Source organism: Thamnophis elegans, chromosome 6, assembly GCF_009769535.1.
Source record: "Thamnophis elegans isolate rThaEle1 chromosome 6, rThaEle1.pri, whole genome shotgun sequence".
Classification (NCBI taxonomy): domain Eukaryota; kingdom Metazoa; phylum Chordata; class Lepidosauria; order Squamata; family Colubridae; genus Thamnophis; species Thamnophis elegans.
This window is the reverse complement of record NC_045546.1, coordinates 87,232,109-87,254,746: the sequence shown is the minus strand read 5'-3', so window position 1 is coordinate 87,254,746 and position 22,638 is coordinate 87,232,109. Positions and strand designations below refer to the sequence as shown.

The 22,638-nt window shown below is 37.9% G+C and overlaps 1 protein-coding gene across 1 annotated transcript in view; it reads left to right on the top strand.

The window, feature by feature from the left end:
• The window catches only part of LOC116510353 (cadherin-9-like), a 66,721-nt gene that overhangs the window by 8,555 nt on the left and 35,528 nt on the right, over positions 1–22,638 (top strand). Inside the window, exon 2 of the mRNA XM_032219871.1 lies at positions 16,058–16,225. Coding sequence (XP_032075762.1) covers positions 16,084–16,225 — 142 coding nt within the window. The 5' untranslated portion in view covers positions 16,058–16,083. The remainder of the gene's footprint in view (positions 1–16,057; positions 16,226–22,638) is intronic.

The following is a 22,638-nucleotide window of genomic DNA, read 5'->3' as shown; positions in this document are numbered from 1 at the left end:
AATCAATTAAACAGAGGTTACCAGCAACTGGAGCAATTGTGTAGTAAGTTACTTAAGTACAGGGACCCTGGAATAGTATACAGAACTGAACACTTGGGAACTGCACACACAAAAAATATCAGAGTAGGGGATGAACTTCATATGGTGATCTAGGCACAAGAAAGGTGCAGTGAGACAAAGGAACTTTGCAACCCCAATGCCACACTGCTTTATTAGTATTTCACGTGAAATTATTGGTCAGAACTGATGTACTCATTCAGGAGATCTTATGAAAAGTTATAGTTTCTTTTTCCATTACCACTTCAAAGCCAGCCATGCAATCCTCATCACTTCTGCTGACTTTGGAATACTGAGAAGAGTTAAAAAGGAACATGAAGAAATCTTACTGCCCATTGAGCCATGACATTGCCTAGTATAATACTTTCCTTTCCTTTCTCTATTCTACAAATGAATAAGGAGAAGAAAGGGAAAGAGGGATTAGGAAGGGAAGGAGGAAGGAAGGAAGGTAAATTATACATACCCTCTGAGTTTTTAATATATTTTGGGTTTGGTTATTCCACAAACAAACTATTTATTTGAACAAAAAGCTGATGTGCCTTTAAGACTTTTGAGTAGAGTGGTTAAGGTATCAAGTACCAGGACACTGTGGGTTCTGGTCCCACCTTAGTCATGAAAGCTGGTTGGGTGACTTTAGGCCAGCCATTCTCTCTCTCAGTCCAATTCAACTCACAGGGTGGATGTTGTTGTGGTGGAAGTAGTAGAGGAAAGGAACACTGTGTGAGTTTGCCACCTTGAGTTCTTTATAAAAAAAATAACAAAGATGGGGTATTAATAAAAGAATGAAGAATAAATAATAATTTCCTGTTAAAAAATGTTGCACCTGAGCATTTTCTTAGCTCCTGTGACCATGGTTGTGGAATTTTCTAAAGAAGCTTTATATTCGATTATCCGGGAAAACAAAATGATTTGCTTGAGCCCAGGGAATGGGAAGTGAGGACAATGCAAGAGTTCAATTTATGTGGCTTATATAAACAGATAAAATCAAGCTGGGAAGTTTATTAACAGGCATCGTGAATTGATTAAGAATAAGTAGACTTAGTAGAAATCTATTAAAAGCTCTTAGTTAAGACCAAATGAAGCAAATGAGAGAATCACTCAACTCAAGCCTTACATAGCAACCAGGATCACAAATCATAAACTAAAGGTTTTGCAATTTAACCGCCTGTGGGCAGCCAGGTCAGAAAATAACTGACTTCAGTGTCATGGAGATAGTTAGCGCTGTGTCAGCAATATCAAATTGATGCAAATGCCTCTCTGCAAGAACCCTGAGAAAGAAATATATATGTATATGTTGTCACTGCTCAATGCGTCTTGGTGAAACAGCATATCAACGTTTAGTGATTTCAGCATGGAAAAATTGGACCCCTATTAAGAGGAGAAAAGATATGAATGGGGGAATAAATGCAAAATATTTATTATATGCATGCTTGTGCAGGAAATTCTGCAAATTTATACTGCATATATTCCATCTAGAGCAGTGATGGCTAATCTTTTCCGGATTGAGTGTCCAAAGCATGTGCTCGAACCCCCAAATTGCAATGCATTCATGGCCCCTGTGCATATGCCCCATCCCCACACATGCACGAACACATGCACCCCTTGCCTGCCCCACCCCTGCACATGTGCATGCATCTCCTGCATATGCCCCGTGCCCTGCTTTTGCATGGCAGAGACCCGAAAACCAGCTGGCCAGTGAGAGGCACACATGCATTCGCGGTGGAGTTGAACCGAGGCAACGGCTCACATGCCCATAGGGAGGGTGCTGCGTGCCACCTCACGTATCTAGAGCCTTGCAGAAAATGTATCTGCTTCCCCCCCCCATTACTTTTTATTCAACACGTGACTTCTACTGTCTGAATATCCTGTCTCATGTTTGCAATATTCTCTCCAGCGCATTGTGTTTTCCCAGGTGTGCCTTCCATAAGAGTTCAAGAGAAGACTTTATGGAGTAAACCTCCTATGGAACTTTTTCATATTGAGAAATGAGCTCTGGTGGTGCAGTGGTTTAACTGCAGTACTGCAGGCCACTTCTGCTGATTGCTGGCTGCCTGCAATTTAACAGTTCGAATCTCACCAGGCTCAAGGTTGACTCAGCCTTCCAGCCTTCTGAGGTCGGTAAAATGAGGACCCAGATTGTTGGGGGCAATATGCTAACTCTGTAAAATGATTTAGAGAGGGCTGTAAAGCACTGTGAAGTGGTATAGAAGTCTGTGCCATTGTTATAGGAAGGTGGGCAACTCTGGAGGTTCAGAGTAATGGAAACCTAAGTAGTAGGATTTCTGCAAAACATTATCAAGATAATGAAGAATATTGAAAATAAGATATAAGAACAAATGTGCTTTGGGGGTGCAAGTGAAAAAAACCCTTTTAAAAATTATAGAGCAGATTTTGGCACCATGTTAATTTCATCACTATTGTGAATAGACCTCATCATTTTAATTATTGTGGGAAATAATTTACCATCTTTTAGTTATAAGAAGGAAGGAAGAAAACAAAAAAAAAATGATTTTAAACATCATTTCCTTTAGCTGTTAAAAAATTAAGAGCAAAATTACATTTAAAAAAAAATAAGTTTCTACAAGGGGTCCAAACATTTTGCCATTCTGTGAGTATCTGTAATTTGCAGACAAATGTCCATATCTGAAATCAAATTAACCTATAATTAAATACTTGTGTCAGTTTAAGAACAAAAATAGTAACACAGATTTCAGATGGACTAAAGATTTTAGATGTTGGTGAATCCCAGAATATTTTGATAGAAGTGGCACAATTGTTTCTTATGTGTATCTCAATAGTAACATTAGAAGATTGGGGGGAAGGGACCCTCCCTGCTCTAATTAACATTGTATTTTGTTTACTAATAGCAGGCAATATTAAATTAAAATTGTATTTGTTTATCCTCTGCAGAGGGATGGGATAGAGAGTCAGTATTCAATTTTTATGTCCACTTTCACTTGAAGTAGAATAAAACTTTAGTACTCATAACATGTTAGTTATGTTCACCAACTTGTAAAAAATGCAAGGATATTAAACTGAAGTTGTTCATATATAGAGCACATAGATAATATTATTCTTCAGAGAAACACAAACTATTTCCAAAGAATGGAAATTCTGTTTAAGCAAAATCTCTCTAAATTCTATTCTTAGAATTTCAATTTCTAATATAATCACTATTCTTTTCAAATAGCATCTTATTCATTGGAGCACCGAAAAATGGAATTTGTGTAGTATTTTGAAATGTATCTCCGATGCCTTCTTCCCAAAAGCAATCTAGAGAAGTGATTTAACTTTCTTATCCTGGAAAATCTGAGCTGTCGATCACTCCTTGATAAACAGGGATAATCAGGACAGATGAGATTTGTGCTCAAAGAAAACTTGTCATTTTACAGCAATGGCCAACTGTGCAGAACTATTTCTGACCATATTAAAATTTCAAAGTGACATCCAGGTGCCCATTCCTGTCAATATCCTATAACAGCAATTTTGTTCCTTCCATGTATTTTTGGATACATTTAATTTTATTTCAAGACACATGAGATCATCCATACACATCAGGTCAGTGTTTTTGCCAGAAAAGCATACTTTAATTTATTTTATTGAAGAATTATAGAGGAATATTGCTTGGGTCACTAAGAACACTTTTATTCATATTCAGCAATATTTGGTTGAAGATTGTTTCCATTAAAGCATCAGATTCAATAAGCCAAGACAGAAATTGAAACAAATATAACATCAATTGTATAAGAAAGACAGTTTGGGAATACTATATTGAATTTATTTTTTAAAAAAACCACCTCCTCCTCCCACCCATCCAGATTGATCCTAGGGTTGAATAGTAAAAGGTTTAGTCTTGCAATCATACATGTCAGTTAGACAGACAATTTCCCGCTAGAGCTATTTTTACATTCTGAAATGTAATATATTCAGAAAATGTATACTTAGTTATTACCTTCAGATCAAAGTGATACCAAGTTAATTACTATCTTGAATAGCTTAGTATTCTCGATAATAACTGGCAACAGTTCTCTAGAATCTTTCTTGATCCTAACTGGAGTTGGTTGAGCTTGAAAATGAGTCTTTGGGTACATAGGTTTTTGCGGGTGTTAGTATGTAGGTCTCTAGCTATTTGGGTTTTCTTACGCGGGAGAAAACCCAAATAACTACACACACACACACACACACACACACACACACACACACATACACACACACACACACTGTGTTATATTTGTGCTGATAAATAAATAAAGGGAGACTGTGTAACAAAGGCAACAGTAAAAATATTGGGTTTCTGTCGTGATAGACTCTTGTGACGAGCCGATTGACAGATAATGGAAGCTGTTTACCAGGGGTTGTGACACTAAATATATATATATTCTTCTACTAAGCTCCAACCTATCACCATTGTAATGGGAATATGGGACATTCTCCCTCTCCCTTTCCCAGCAAGTGGTTGTGGTCACTAGCAATAAATATTTCATTTTATGGGACTTAAATCAAAAAAAGAACAGAATGCTTTACCTAAAACTTTAGCTTATACATTGGGGCAGAGAAAATAAGAGCAGCTAAATCACTTTGAGCCAAGGTGGCACAGTGGTTAAATGCAGCACTGCAGGCTACTGCTAGATCAGCAGGTCAGCGGTTCAAATCTCACCGGCTCAAGGTTGACTCGGCCTTCCATCCTTCCGAGGTGGGTAAAATGAGGACCCAGATTGTTGTTGGGGGCGATATGCTGACTCTCTGTAAACCGCTTAGAGAGGGCTGAAAGCCCTATGAAGCGGTATATAAGTCTACTGCTATTGCTATTGCTATTGCTATTTGCAGGGACGCGGTGGTTCAATGGCTAAAATGCTGAGCTTGCCGATCAGAAAGATTGGCAGTTCGACGGTTCAAAACCCTAGCACCATGTAACAGAGTGAGCTCCTGTTATTTGTCCCAGCTTCTGCCAACCTAGCTGTACGAAAGCAATGAAAAATGAAAGTAGAAAAATAGGAAGCACCTTTAGTGAGAAGGTAACGGACTTCCGTGTCCCTTTGGCGTTTTGTCATGCCGGCCACATGACTACGGAGAGTCTTGGAAAGTGCTGGCTCTTTGGCTTTGAAATGGAAATGAGCATCGCCCTCTAGAATCAGGAACGACTAGCACATATGTGCGAGGGGAACCTTCACCTTTAAATCATTTTGCAGCAATTTGCTGAAAGGTGAATTTACCACTTCAAGCAGAGAATCCTAGAATATACATGTAGAATGGGACCATTTGCCTAAATATCGGAATCCACTATTATAGCATGGCCAGTAGACAGGCCTATCCAGCAAATGAGAGTCTATTGTTTCCTGTGGCAATCTATTCCGTAGTTGAGCAGCTCCACCATTAGGCATTTCTTTCAGTTCTCCAGCCAAAATCTATTCTTTCTTGGTTTAATCTATTCTTTCTTGTCTTTTCTTCTGGAGCAACTCCTGAATAATTCTGCACTGGCCTCCCCAAGACCTGTCTTCAGATTCTGTAGAACAGTTTTCATGTTGTTCCTTCTCCGTTCTGAATAGCTTATTTATTATTGCATAATTATTTGACTAGCATAGCACTAACTCACCACGTAAAACATAAACGGGAATGCACAATAAGATAAAATAAAGACTGAATAAGCTGCTTCCAACTATTTTGCATAGATGTTTATTCTTCCAGGCCTCTTATTCCCTTAAGCGAACACTTCTGGACCTGCTCCATTTTGTCAACATTTTTTCCAGAAATGCAGGCCCAGAATAGGATTTGATATTTTAGCCAATGCAGAATAGAGATGAACGATGACTTCTTCTCACCCTGACACTCCCAAACTATATAATAAGCATAAGCTTGGTATATTCTGTGAATCAGACTTCAGGATTTTTCTTTTAACTGACAATTCTTTTTAACCTTCATCTACTAGGGCCATGAAATATCAAACTACAGCTGCAGCCAGAGGCTTCCTTGTAGACTGGCATGTTAAATTAGGAGACATTTTCTTTCCATTTGGAAATTACGCTTCAATTTGACTTTTGTCATGACTATTTGCCACCACCATAGAAATGCTTTATTAACAGAAGGGCAGGAGTCTCCTATGCTGACTAAATCAAATTCAGTTCACAATAAGTGCATTGTGGAGTAATAATAGCAGCTTGTTTTAATCACACTACCATGTCAGTTCCAATTTAAAAAAATTAGGCTCTGACACACAGAATAGACAAAACATTAGAAGACTGTAAACATTTCAGCATGTTTGTTGCTGTACATGTTTGTGGGTAAAACGTTTCTCACTTTTATAGAAATAGAGAGTTGAAAGACACCTAGTCCTACTTTTCATTACACTAGATATACTCAATTCCTGCAACAGTTGTTCATATGTTTTGTCCCCTAATCATCTTTGTTGCTCTTCTCTGTACACTTTCTAGAATTTCAACGTCTTTTTTATATCATGGTGACCAAAACTGGATCCAATATTCCAAATGCGGTCTTACCGAGGCATTGTAAAGTGGTATTAGCACTTCACATGACCTTGATTCTATCCCTCTATTAATACAGCCTAGGATTGTATTAATGTAGCATACTGCTGGCTCAAATTATTGTTTAGGACTCCAAGTTGTTCGCGCATTTACTACCATTGAGTCAGATACCAGCTATTCTATATTTGAGCATTTGGTTTTTCTTGCCTAAATGTAAAACCTTACTTTTCTCTACGTTGAATTTCATTTTGTTAGATAGGGCACAGGGTTCAAATCTGTCAAGTTCCTTCTGTATCTTGAGCCTTCTGGAGTATTGGCTATTCCTGCCATCTTGGTGTTGTCTGCAAATTTGATGAGTTCCCCTTATATCCCCTTGCTTAAACCATTGATTAAGATATTGAAGAGTATTGAACCTCTGACAGAGTCTTGGGTCTCCCCACTGCAGGTTTCACCCATGAAGATACAGTTCCATGAAGGACTACATGTTGAATGCAGTTGGTTACAAATCCATCTGATGGTGATATTGTCTAACCCACCTTTTTCTATTTTTTTCAGGTAGTAGCTTGTTGTCTATAAATGCCTTACTTCTGTCCAAATAAAGTCAAAATAAATTATATCCGCAGCATTTCACTGGTCCACTCATTTTGTCACTTTGTCAAATAATGCAATAAGACTTTTTTGGCATGATCTGTTTTTATAAACCCATGGTGACTTCCGGTTACAACTTTGTTTGCAGGTGTCTGCAGATTCATTGCTTAATTATCTTTCGAGGAATAGAAGCCAGGCTGACTGGTCTGTAATTTCCTGGATTCATCCCCCCCGCCAACTTTTTTTGAAGATGGGAACTACATCGGCCTTTTCCAATCATCTGGTAGTTCCCTAATGCTTTAGGACCTTTGAAAGATATGGTTCATTGGTTCTGAGTTCATATCTGCCAATTCCTTCAGAATCTTGGGATATAATCCTTCTAGTGCTGGTGATTTGAACTCATCTAGAATGGATAGATATTCTCTTACATTTTCTTGCTTATTTTGATTTGCATTTATAATCTGCATTTTACGGTATTTTTTTTGATGGGTTGGACTTCTAAAGGCAGATGCAAAATGCGGAGTTAAACAGTTCTGCTTTCTTTCAACTGTTCGTCATCTTCTTGCCATTTCCCCCATTAATGAACCAATCATTTCTTTGACTTTTTTCTTGTTTTTTACATGTTGAAAGAAGCTCTTTTTTTTGTTATCTTTGTCTTTTGTAGCAAGCCTTAGTTCATTCTGGGCCTTACCTTTCCTTCGCAGACTCGGGCTATTTGCTGATATTCTGTCTTAGCTATGTGCTCCTCTTTCTACTTTTTATACGTGCCCTTTTTGTCTTTCAGTTTATCAGAGAGTTCTTTGTACAGTCATGCTAGTTTCTTTTAACATTTCTTATTCTTCTTCTTCATTGTAATTTTGCGAGACTGGGCTTTTATAATCTCACTTTTCAAAGTTTTCCAAGCTTCTTAGGTTGTTTTCTTCCTGAGGATTCTCATCCATGGAGTCAGTGGTGGGATTCAAAAAGATTTGCCACCGGTTCTGTGGATGTGGCTTGGTGGCGTGACATGGCTTGCTGGGCGTGGCTTGGTGGGCGTGGCAGGGGAAGAATACTGTAAAATTTCCCACCCCACTATTGAGGAAGGTTACTGAAAAATCTCCATTTCCTCCCCATCAGCTGGGACTCAGGAGGCAGAGAATAGATGGGGGTAGGGCCAGTCAGAGGTGGTATTTACCGGTTCTCCAAACTACTGAAAATTTCTGCTACCAGTTCTCCAGAGCTGGTTAGAATCTGCTGAATACCACCTCTGCATGGAATCCAAATCAAAGTCCTTCTAAATTTATTGAAATCAGCTCTCTTGAAGTGCAATACTTTAGTTTGACTTTGTACTTTGTAACAAGCTCAGAATAAGTAATGATCATTTTGGATTCTTTGTGGATAAAATTGTAAAAAGAGAGAAACAATTTAGAACTGTAGTTCTTTTTTTAAAATCAACATGTAGATCCTGGAAAGGTAGAAGAAAGATGACTATGTTAAAGCTTAAATTTGATATGCTGTCATTTGGATCAGTCACTCAATAAGTTGTGACCTCCACATATATTATTATACTAAACTAGAATTTAAATAAATGAGATTGCTACTGTAACTTAATTGGAACACCATTCCTATGCCATTCACTTTGGGGGAAAGAAATGTAGAAAGATACGATGGAGATTAACAGCATTATGAGTTTGGTTGAGAGAAAAAAATGTTTCTTCTCTTATAATATCCTCTGGAAGTTGCAGTAATTTTTCACTGACAGCATGCAGAAAAGACCTTGAACTCCATCTTGAAATGACCTCACCAAGATGAGAAAATTAAAGTAGTCCACCTCATTGTCTGCCTAGGGAACTTTCCATCCAAAGGAATTATCTTTAATCTCCTCAGGGAGAGATGAAATCTGTTCACAGAAAACTAAGAAGAAATTTACAGCATAGTTGTGAGGAGGGGAGAGGAGTATATATCTCCACAACCAAAATGGAAAGAAACTGCAAAAATATCTCACTTTTTGTAACTGAGGTATTTACTTCATAAAAAAATGATTGTATTATAGACAGATTTTCATGACAGTACCTTCATACTGAAAGGAAAAGTAGCATTGGCATAAATAAATGACAACACTATTATAATTTTCACTGTTAATAAAAGGCCGCAAGTGGAATTTGAGGGGTTTTGGGGGGCCCAAACTCTACCATAGAATTCAGACCACAGCAAAGGGTAGTCTATTAAAATTGTCTCTTTGTATTCCCTCTAAATCCAAGTCAAGTGCAAATTTATGTTATGTTGATTTTAACATCTTAAAAATATACAAAAACAAAGTGAAAATAAAACCTGATGTCTAAGGAATATAGTAAATATCTGCTGTTACATTTTATCTTTTGGAAAGCATGCTAAATTAGTCCTCATTACTGGTTGAATCCTGAGTAGTTATCAACACAGGTCATTCTGCATTGGCGTTTATCATTTTAAGTAAATGTTAAATGGTATTAATTTGTAAAATTACCATTTGACTTTATCATTACCATCATCATAAACCACTAATGGAAAAGGAGCACATGACGTGAAATTTGGGCTTGAGGTTTGTTGACATTAGATTAAATCACAAACTCAACTACAAATGCGACTGGAATGAAAATAGAAGCTTCAGCACGACTAGCGTCAGAATTAAAATAAGAAAGATCATGGTAAAGTTAGCGGGTGGACAAATAAGAAGCAAAAATGATAGGTAGAAACAGATAAAAAAATAGAGATTGTGACATAGTCATTGTTGACCCCTGGAACTGCCTAGAACCAGTGATGGCTAACCTTTTCAGTGCCAAGTGCTGAAAGCGCATGCGCGCGCACCCACACCCATAATGCAATGTGTGTGTGACCCCCTCTGTGTCCTGCCCCCACACATGCATGCACAACTTCCATGCATGCATGCAACTCCCCGTGCATGTGTGTTACCCCTACATGCATGTGCGAATCCCCCCACATGTGACCCATGCATGCCCCCTGCCGCTGCCCATGCATGTGCCTCTCCTGCATGAGCCTTGCCACCAACACATGCACAGCAGAGACTCAAAAACCAGCTTGCCAGCAGGAGGTGTACACACATGTACAGTGGATCTGAGCTGGGGTGATGGCTCGTGTGCCCACAGAGAGGGCTCTGCATGCCACCTGGGGCACATGTGCCATAGGTTTCCTATCATGGGCCTAGACTTTACCTGCACTTTTTTTTGCTAAGATTTCAAAAGTGGTTTGTCATCTTCTCTTTCCTGCGGCTGAGTCATGGTGAAGAGCTCAAGGACCTTGTTGGCTTTTGTCTAAGGCGGAAGTAGAACTCTTGTCTCTAGCCTGATGTCTTAATCACTACACCAACTTGTATATAAGATCACCGGAGCTTGAAACTAAAAAAAAAGTATGTGGATTCATCTGATTGGTTTTTGATTTGTCAGTAGTATCTGTGGATACAAACCATTATGCATTACTGAATAATGTTAGGCTTATACGCACATGATTGCTATTTAATAGGGGTTGTGTTACAGGGTAACTTGCATATGTGATTGAGCTATTAAAAATTGGTATTACTGAGAGTTCTGATACCATACCACTTCAAATAAATTGTTTTTCACTGCAGACTATTCACATTTTAAAGTGTTAGCCACCAAGTATGCAATAAATGTTGGTAGAAAAAAATAAGAGGGTTAATTGTGGTAATAATTTATATGAGAAGAGCAGATCTTCCTTCCCCTCATTATCTCATCATCTCCTTCTCTAGAAGGACTATGGAAAGCATCCTGTCATGTTGTGTTACTGTGTGATTTGGAAGTTCTACTGTTTCAGACAGGAAGGCTGTGTAGAGAGTAGTGAGGACGGTATACAAGATTATTGGAGGTTCACTCTCTTTTATCCCAGACATAGCTTCACCAGGGTCCGTGGTATTGTCAGAAACACTACATATCCTTTCCATGGCTGGTATTGTTTGTTACCTTCTTGGAAGAGACTCTGTGGTGTCCAAAGCAAGACACCTCAATTTTGTAATAGCTTTGTACCATATAGTATCAACTTTGTTAACAATCAAGACTCTTTTTTATGTTTTGTATTCAAAGTGGACTATAGTTAGTTAGTTAGTGTGTGTGTGTGTGTGTGTGTGTGTAGGCATCAGAAATGTCACTTTTAATGTGTGCCAGTATATGTTGAAAATATATTGCAACATAATGCCACATAAATCATGTCTTTTATTAGCCACATTTTCTAAAAACAGATTTATACTTCACAACCTTTGTTTATTATTTACAATTATGCCTAACATATAAAAGTTTTGCATGTACAGTAGTAATATCCAATACCATATATGTGTTTCATGTAAATTAGTCAAATGTATAATAATTTACTCCAGATTCTTGTTGTTTTCTATAACTGTCTCTGACGGTTTCAGTTTTAATGTACCAGATGAAAACTATTTTTGTACTTTAAACAACTCTAATAAATGCCTCTTTGTTCAACCATAAACATTCAAACTCAGAAGAAAGGTGCAGTAAGAATATTTCTTGGGAAACAAGACAACTTGAAGTGGTGCCCTTTGGCTTAAAAGAATGGGCAACCCATAACATTAGGCACTTCTGTCTGCCATCAATTCCAGAATCCTAATTTCATACTCTAATTACTGAAGCCATAGAAACATCAGAAGAATTACACTTAAAATAAAGTCAGTTGTTTACTAAATAATGTGTGATATTGGGATTTGTTCTTCTTTAGCTACCCCCACAGAAATAACAGGTTTGGAATTTATCTGAACAGCATTTTTTAAAAAAATACTAAAATATTACTAATGTTCTTATAAGAAAATGACAATAATTCATACTAAATACATCCAGAGGTCCATTTTGTTGTTATGGGGGGAAGTGTCTTTTAATTACATATCTCAACTCATTTGGGATCCTCCACTTTAGGTCAGTGGTTTTGTTCTTTTCTGAAGCTAAAACTCAATTATGCCATTCTCTCTCAAGGGACTTTAAAGTGGCTTCATCCATAATGATATTTAGGCAAGCAGCAAAACACATTTCTTTGCTTCACTTGGCTTTGAATGACTTTTAATATAAGATTGGTTTAATTCCTGTTGTTTTTATTAGTTGCTTCTATTAATGTTTAATTGGGTTTTTTTTTTTTTGCATTGTTCTTGTGGAATGCAAAATAACTTTCAGTTGTACCCTCTCATTCCATCTCTAGGGTGACAATATATATATTGCCTTTGCAGATTTTTTCACAGGTATGTTGGTCTTGTTGTATTCGGATCTTTTCCCATGTAAGATTGAGATTGTCTTGGCAATGTTTCAGCGAGGTCCTCCTCGCCATCTTCAGGCTGGTTTTTTTGGCTTCCTGCTTATGCGAGTAAGGCGTGGTCAGAGCTTCCATCTTTCTATAAATCTTGCTGGGGGTATGTGGAGTGCTGGCTTTGTTGCTGTAAGTGGATTGATTGGCTGTGTAGTTGCATCCTGATTGGTAGATGGATGCAACTACACAGCCAATCAACCCACTTATAGCAGCAAAGCCAGCACTCCACACACCCTCATCAAGATTTATAGAAAGACGACAACTCTGACCACGCCTTACTCGCACAAGCACAAAAGCGAAAACACCAGCCTGAAGATGGCGAGTTGGACCTCGCCGAAATGTTGCCAAGACAATCTCAATCTTACACAGGAAAAGACCCGAATGTGTGATGACCTCCTGACCTCTATTGTAGGGATATCCTGAGTCCTGTGATGCAACCTCCTTCACACAGCCAATTACCCAGGTTGTTACAACAAAAAAGAACAATAGGCGCACAGCCAGCACCTCAGCCACATAGGATGTTATGAAATAGCTGACTAATCTGCAAACATCAATTCCATCAACTAATCAAGATGTTAAAACACAGCCAATCAATTTGCTTGCAGCAACAGAGCCAGCACTCCACACACCCCCACCAGTATTTATAGAGGGATGGCGGCTCCGATCACGCTTTGCTCACACAGGCACAAGGCCAAAGACACCAGCCTGAGTATGACGAGTGGGACCTCATCGAAACATTGCCAAGATACTCTCAATCTTACATGGGAAAAGACCTGAATACACCAAAACCTGCATACCTGTACCCGTGAAAATCTACGAAAACATCATATATATGTATGTATGTATGTACACATACACACACACACACACACACACACACCTAAATATTTATACATAACAACTACTGGCAGTTGATGACAATGTTGATGATTTTCCTGAAAATGCAGACAGTCATAACTAAGCCCATATTCCAACTGTTAGGAATTTTGCCCAAGAATTCCTCCTATTTGCCCAATAAATAGGAGTGTATAATTGTCAGCATCTTTAAAAGTGAATTGTCTCTAAGTTTAGTGCCTGCAAACGTTGCTATACACTTTTGGCCATTTTTACTGCAATCTCTCCTGGATGGTTGTAGAGATCACACAACCTATCTACAACCTTTAAACTAACTTGCTGTTTTCAGCGATGGGGAAAATGTTATTGGAAATAAAGATCTCCAATCTGCTTCGTATGAAATTGAGATAATTGTTCTATGTTATATTTTTAACCTTATATTGCAAAGTTTCTTTGTTGTAACCAAGGTAATTACAGAACGTTTTTAAGGCCATCTAGTGGTTTGGAAATGTCTTTCCAAATACATGTGTAAATAAATTCACTTTTTTAAACAATGGCATAGAGCCGCAGTGGTTAGAGTGCAGTGCTACAGGCTACTTCAGCTGACTGCTAACTGCAGTTCAGCAGTTCTAATCTCACTGGCTCAAGGTTGACCCAGCCTTCCATCATTCCAAGGTGGGTAAAATGAGGAGGCAGATCATTGGAGGCAATATTCTGACTCTGTAAACTGCTTAGAGAGAGCTGTAAATCACTATGAAGTGGTATATAAGTCTAAGTGCTATTGCTATTGTTATAGCTCGTGTCCATTTCCCATTTTGTCATCATGATTTTCATAAATAATTAAATGTTACATAACCAAATAGTTTCAAAGAAATTGTTAAAAATATATTGCAACCTGTTGCCACATAAATTATATATTTTATTAGCCACATTTTTAAAAAACAGATTCTTACTTAAAGCAGCCGCTTAATATTGAAGGAAAACAACTGCAATTAAAACTTTAGAACTCTTCAGTCCAGCACGTGATCTTGATTCAGATATAGGCTCTGTATCAACTCCTTCCAAATTGTTTTTTGTGTTACAACATACCATAATTGCTATTGGACCCTCAACTAGATCTTGAATACACTCTGAATCAAAAGCATCTATCTGGTAGATAGATGGATGAGTAGATGGAGAGACAGACAGAGGATCCATTTACTTATTTATATTAAAGTATAAATAATGTCATTACTCCAATAGCTTTATAACAACACAACTTTTTTCCTTTAATTCCCCCCCCCCTCTTCTCATTGTTATTCAGGCACTTCTGTCATTCAAATAACAGCGACTGATGCTGATGACTCGAACTATGGCAACAGTGCCAAAATTGTATATAGCATCCTCCAGGGTCAACCATATTTCTCAGTGGATCCAGACACAGGTTAGAATATGACTTTCTTTGTTCTGGTTATCTGAGTTTTGCATTGTTCCAATGATGTATAGGAAGTGACAGCTTTAATGAGTTTTTTACAAAATTTTGCACCTTTTGTTTTGAATGATTTATTCAAATATTATACATGCTTGTTCAGCTGGAATGTTGACTGTTAATTTCAAGAAATTGTTGGGCAGAAAATTGTTAAGTGTTTCTTCTTAGCTTGGGGATGCAGGTAAGCAAACTGATTTTTTTTTTTTCATGGTGCTTTTTCTGGAACAATAGTTTGTCAATTTTGAGACTTCAGCAAATGCCAACCTTATCAGCCTGTTTAACTGGCTGTAGAAATAATCTGTAAGATAAGCCAAACTGAAAACTTTCCATGAACTACAGGAGAGCAGCTGATTTATCAACCTGGTCCTCTACCATAATTTGCAAATAGTTTACATGAGCATGGGGAATGTGAAGCTACAGCTGATGGATGAATTAAATTGTATGAGTTGCAGGATATTTTGGAATAGCTAATGTGCCACAAAAGACCAAAACAAAGTATTCAGCTCCCACATAACCCAGTTCTGAGCCAGTTCACTTAAAGATGTACAACCGTTTTATGTATAATGATGTTTGGGGGGAACAAAGTCAGAGAAGTTTGGGTAATAGCAATCTTGGCTTTCCCATGGTTAATTTTTGCATCTGCATAAAAATAATGAAAAAGATAATGGGGAGAAGGGTAGAACTAGGTGGATAAACATGTTGTCTCTCTTCTTAACAATGATCTAGGAAGGAATTGTTCACATACAACAAGGACAACAGTATAATAAATTGATAAGTTGGATTCTGCCATTACAGTTTGAAAATGGTTATTGCTACTTTTCCTCTCCTCTGTGTAATATATACATTAGTATAGTTCTCTTTTCTCAGGTGATAACTTAATATTTGCATGCAGGATTGATTTAGAAAGTGCTTTTGTATATTGAAATGATACATCTGATTCGTATACAGATCATGCTCCTCTGGGATTTTGGAGAAGATTGTAAATGCCTACATTATGTCCACTAAGATTTGCTTTAAAATCTCTCCCCCACCCTCTCTCTCCCTCGCTCCCTCCCTCCCTCCCTCTGTGTGTGTGTGTCTGTGTGTCTGTGTGTGTGTCTGTGTGTGTATTTGTGTGTGTCTGTCTGTTTGTCTGCCTCATTGTCTTATCGCTCACACAAGCACACCTTTTATTCTAACATATGTAGCCATTTTAGCCTCTTTTCTGTTTTGCTAGAAAGATAATTGGGACTCCCCTGATTTTCACTCACTGCACCATTAAGCTGGACAAATCCACTCTAATGCTCTTTTTCATATTTCCTTTTGCCTCTGTTTTCTATTTCCCCCCCGCAAGGTATAATCAAGACTGCTCTGCCAGACATGAGCCGAGAAAACCGAGAACAGTACCAAGTGGTCATCCAGGCCAAGGATATGGGGGGCCAGATGGGAGGATTATCAGGAACTACCACCGTGAACATCACCCTGACTGACGTCAATGACAACCCGCCTCGATTCCCTCAGAGTATGAAATATTTATAATTCTGTTACCTTCAAAAAGTCACTATATTCATTCACCATCTGTGACAGCATTGCAAGGGAATTGATACTCTAACTCAGTGTTTCTCAACCTTAGCAACTTGAAGATGTCCAGACTTCAACTCCCAGAATTCCCCAGCCAGCAAATGCTGGCTGGGGAATTCTGGGAGTTGAAGTACGGACATCTTCAAGTTGCCAAGGTTGAGAAACACTGCTCTAACTGTTTAAAGTCATAGCAGAATTAATATGTTTTTATGTCTAAAAAAAACCTTGCTTTAAACTAAAGCTTTCAAATTGGGGTATTTTAGTCAATGTGAATAACCTGAAATACTAAAAACACAATGATCTTTTCTACTTGTAACATGTTCTACTTGTAGTGGTTGCTATAAGATAGAAATGGGTTCTCTGCTCCACTTGGTTACGCCTGCCTTGAGGTTTTCTCTATTAGTGACCTGAAATGGAAGGGGAAATGTTCCTATTTTCTCGGGTACCAAAAAGGCTTTATGCAATTGTGCTTGATGTTTTAAATATCTTCCAACCCATTTTGTACCTCAAGGGACCCAATTAATTAGACGGTTTCATGAATTAATCAAGCAGAATGGATGTTAGAAGTGGTGATGTTAGAAAATCCTGCCCACTTTCCAGAAGAGTTAGGGATGTATCTGAAACTGCCACTCATAAAAGCTAGAAAAAGTATCCAGTGTGTTCAAGGAACAACCAACACAACTAACGTTGCCAAACATTATCATTTTTTCTAGTTCATCATCCACTCTTATCACGGGATGAAGGAATACAAATTCATGTGCTAAATAACGAAAACTAAACGTAGGCAATCAACTAATCATATTATCATATAGAAAACAGTGGAGTCATGAATGAATAGGGCATCAACATGCTGTCTTTTGCTGTTTGCTGCATTAAAGAAACTTGTAGGCATAATTATGAATGATGGGAACGATCACTTATATTTCACAGGTTTCAATAATAGTAGGATTCAGGTAGCCCTCAACTTATGACCTAAATTGAACCCAGAATTATGTCTGTAAGTCATGGCAGTTATTAAGTCAGGTGCCTCCATTTAGATTTCCACATTGAGGTCATTACTTGGAGCACAGGGTATCACATGGTGGAAAGGCCCCAGGAGGCCTGGCACAGACCCACTCTGCAGCATATCCCAACCTTTACATGGCTAACAGGGTCTTCCCAATCCTCTAAAACACCCCTCACATTGTTTCCCACTCCACTGGGTCCCATACACTTGGGCATCTCCCCCCTCTGTCAGCATTCTAAATACCATGCAGAATTAAATCAGAGTCAAAGGCAAAACTATCCTTAAAGTTCCAATTTAATAAGACAGGCATGTTGGCATCATGCTGTGGAATTCCAACTCTGGAAGTTACATCAGAATCCCACCCAGTTAAAAGTTCATGATCTTGTCCCCACACCCACAGTCCATCAATCTTCTTCTTCCTTTTTTTTTTTTAAATATATATTTTATTATGTTTTCATTCTATACAATCACATATTCACTGTGCTTAATCAGGGCATATAACATTGAATAATAAACACGGCCCTCACTTATATAGAAAATGCCCTCTACAATACAAACCCAGTATACCACCTTGGCCTACCATACACCCCCTTTCAACCCCCTCCAACTTTCATTCTTCCTTCTCACACACCCCTCTACGCCTACTTCCCCTCCCCTTCTTTCTAACCTTAACCCTATCACTCCCGCTCCATTCCCTCCCTCCCTTCTCCTCCTCCTCTCTCTCACCCTCTCCACCCTCCTTCTTCTTTCACTCGACTCTTTCCTTCGGTATCTATTACCTTCCAGTATATTCGGTTTGTTCTATTTTCGCACTAACATTGAAAAGCCACAGTATACAAATACAATCATGGAATTTAACACATATTGTATTTCCCCCCTCCCCCCTCCCCCTAAATCCCCACCTCCCTTCCCTCCCCCCGACTTCCCAAAGACCATACGTGGTATAACTTTTGGACAATCACAGTCTGAAATATCTCTACATTGAACTCAGCTTCTTACTGTTACCCAAATTTTAAACAATTTAAATTATTACTGATACTAAGCATAAGCTATCTGGAGTTTCTTAGTCCCATATTTACTTTTTATGTAATCAATCCACTTTTTCCAGTCTCGTTTATATCTCTCGTTTGAATGTTCTTTGAGATATGCTGAGATTTTGGCCATTTCGGCTAAGTTCATAACTTTCAAAGTCCATTCTTGAATTGTAGGTAAATCTTTCTTCTTCCAATACTGCGCCACCAAGAGTCTTGCTGCCGTTATTAAATACAGAATCAAATTAGTCTCTGCTGCTGTAAAATCAATACATATACCCAATAAAAACAACTGGGGGGTAAATTTTATCCTTCTTTTAAAGATGTTTTGCAGGATCCACCATATTTTTATCCAAAATGCCTTAACATTACGACATGTCCACCATATATGAAAATATGTAGCATCACAAGAACCACATCTCCAACATTTAGGTTGAACATTTGGATACATAGAGGCAAGCTTTTTAGGATCTAGGTGCCATCTATAAAACATCTTATAAAAATTTTCTCTCAAGTTTTGTGCTTGTGTAAATTTCACATTTCTTACCCAGATTCTTTCCCATGTTTCAAGCACTATTGGTTCCTCGATATTCTGAGCCCATTTTATCATACAATCCTTAATCAGTTCCGTTTCAGAATCCATCTGTACTAATACATTATATATCCTCTTTATATGCATTGAGCTTTGATCTCTTATTTGTTTAAACAAATTATCCTCAACTTTTACAAAGCCAATTTTTTGATCTGTTTTCCACCTAGCCTGTAGTTGACCATACTGAAACCACGTTTGAACTACCTTCTCTTCTTTAAGTACCTCTAAAGATTTTAGTTCCATCACCCCTCTTTCTGAGATAAGAAGTTGTCTATAGGTGGTTCTATCGTGTTTTTGTTCTACATTCATATTTTCAATTGCATGTCTAGGAATTGCCCACATGGGCACTTTATCATCAATCTTCTTCTTCCATGCTAGCATCTCCATCCAGCTGCTTCCGGTCAGGTGTGAAAGGGCAGAGACAAAGGATGACCTTGGCTTCTAGTAAAGAATGAAAAACAATACATTCCACAATCCTACTCCTTCTATTCCCCTCTCCCATCGACTATACTAATGAAACAGCATAATGAAATAAGAGAAAGTGTGGCAGGCCAAAATTCTAAAAAGAATATAATTGCAGGCCTGACACCCTCATTCTTCACACCACTGATGTTTACTGAATATCACCTTTCCCAAGGGGAGCATCCAAAGCACCACTTACCTTTCCTATACAGAAACCATGTGGTAGCATCCCAGAAACAGGTCTGATTTTGGAAGCAGGCACAGTTCTCAAGTTCTTCTGGAGAATAAAATCACTAACATGGAGTTAGATGACAGCTGGACCAATCCAATGGGATGACTAAGGCGGGAATAGGATAACTCACAATGGCCAACTTGCCATTGGCCAAGTCACCACAGGGAAACTCAGTTTGGGACAATTCAACAAAAAAAGTTACATTAATTTTGATGGAACCGTATCCAATAATAATAAAATAAAGTCAATCTAGAAATATAAGAGTTACAATATTTTATTATGAAAGCATGTTCACTAATAATAAAAGTATCTGAATGAAAGGTGCTTTTTCAAGAGGCAACTGGACTTTCTAGTTTTTCTTTGAAGACATTTCACTTTCCACCCAAGAAGATTCTTCAACTCTGACTGGACGGTGGGAACGGAAGGATTGATATTCCTTGCAGGCAGCTTGGTCATTTGCATCCTTTTAGAGAGTTGTTGAGGCCACTTGGACATATCTCTGAATCCTCGGGGTCACTTGAGTAGTGCAAATGGGTGTGGAGACTTCTTGGAACTGCTGAAAGGACTGAATTGTGGAGTTGTGCTTTCTGCAGGATGTGTCCATCCTGTCGTTCTTCACACGTGCAGGCTCTGGGGATGAGTCTGTGTTGTCTGCATTTCAAACTGAAGTGCAATTTGTCTGAAGTTTTTCCTGGAAATCTATGCTTTTTCCTTTGGGACAACCATGATCTGGATAACTGACAATCTCCATAGGCATTTAGCTATGAACTTTGGGATGAACATCCTTCAAATAGTGCAGCAATATGAACAGATTTCCAGGAAACAAAATGCAGACTGCAGGACCATTTGTGCTTCAGTTTGAGATGCAGAGAACACAAACTCACCCCCAGAGCCTCTGCCTGTGTTCAACCGTGAAGGGACACAGAACTTCTCCACCCAATGTCATGTATTATTCTAGACAACTGATCAAGTGCTATGGATTCCTATACTGATTCATTATTGTTTATCATCTAATTTTTCACTCTTAAAAACAAATGTTGGTTTCCTATATGTTTACAGGATTTTCCATAGAAAACATTGTTGGAAAAGCCATCCATTTTTTGTAGCTATTTTTACAATCATGGTTTTCATAATAATATCCATCTTCCTTTGTATCAAGGTTCCATGGCCTTACAAAGCATCAGAGGTTGCATTGCTTCATGTATAGGTTCCTGTACCTAGAACCAAGCTCAAAAGTACTGCAGTTGAGCTATAGGACAGCAAAGCAATGTGATTCCAAAATGCCACACACCGCGGAACATTCTGTCCACTAATTCTAGTCTGAGTTCATTTTTTTGTAACACTTTTGTAATATATGTATTGATTTTCATTCATCACTTGGGTAAGAGGTCTGCTTAAGATGCAGGGATGTGATAGGGTAATCAATCAAACAAACTGCTGAACTCAGAGTAAGGTGATATGCTATAAAATATATGCTACTTGGTGGCAATATCATAATGAGGATGAAAGCATCGTAATGGAAGAAGAAGTGTTTGCTAATGATTTTTCAGCTCTTATTATTTCATAAAGAACTTATGTGGACAAAAACATGCAAGAGCATATAGGAAACCTTCTTCAAAATGAGGAACCATCTGCTCTAATGTATTTGTAATTTGTCAACAAATAAATAAAAATAACTTACTGTAAAATTAACATAATATTAAGAAATAGTCACTTAGGGCTACCACATCTGGGCTGCAAATAGTCAAGAGAATTACTAGATGGGAGGAAAGAGAAACAGAAAATGATTACTGCCTTTTTATGGCTAGCTGGACTTTTGCAGCCCAGATAAAATTGCCTTAACTAAGTTTTCATACTTTAAATGGCATAAGGAATTTCTAAGACAACTAAGGCCAATAATTCTCAAGATTTCATATCTAACATCACATCAGTCTGTCAAACATAATTCTGGGACCTGCAAAGATAGAAACAATATTTTGTATTTGTGTTTTTTGAGGAAGTACATAACTTAATTTCACACTGTCATGAATCAGAACGTCTACATCAAGGATCAGATAACTCTAATGTAGTTGAAATAATTCCTTGTTTTTAAATGCCATGCTTAATTACCACTTCTGCCCTAGATGAAAAATAATGGCTTGTGTGAGAATAAATTGGAGGATAAAATGAGTAGTGGTTGAGGAATTAACATTAACATATACAAAACATCCACAACTATATTTGAATCAATCGGATTCACTCAATTAGGTGAATCTATCTTGATTCAATAATCTTTCCCTCTCTAGCTCTCTTCTCCCTCCCTCCCTCCCACTCTCTCAAATGTGTATGTGAATATAGTCAAAATATACCAATTTTCTGACATCAGTTAAAAGATGTGATATTTGAGGCAACACATCAAGCAGATTTGGCAATTAAATCCAAAAATACCGATCCATTATTGGATTAAAATATATTGTATGTTTTGCAGGTAATTCGGTCAAATCATTTTTAAATTGAACCTTTGAATCCCTTATTTTTATGGCTTTATTAAACATAGCTTCCTTCTCTCCCTTCTCCTTTTATATTGGCATTGCCAAAACAGACGAATTGCTCAATTAAATAAGACTATGCTGCAGTGTTTAATACTATGTTTATTTCTTAACCAATAAAATACTACAAGAAAAAAAGTAGAGCAGAAAAATGGTTGGCATCATTCTTTTTGTATATCCCACGCAGGTGGGAGTAAAAATAAATAAATCCTGAAAGCATATTATGTCATTTTACATTAACTGTGAGTCTCATGTTGCCAAAGTTAGTTACAATCCAAGTTTCTCTGTTTATGCAAAAACAACATAATGTGGCTTTGTGTTTTGAACCAACCATTAAAGTGTTGTCCTTGCCACTTAAAATTTATCCTTGCTTATTAACTGATGGCTGCATCAATATACCTGTAACTGTCTAAGCAATGTGGGAACACAATTAATAAATGCAACATGATTTGGCAAGTTCTTTTCTCTCTTTCTTCACATTTTGCCTGCCTGTTGGCTAGTTA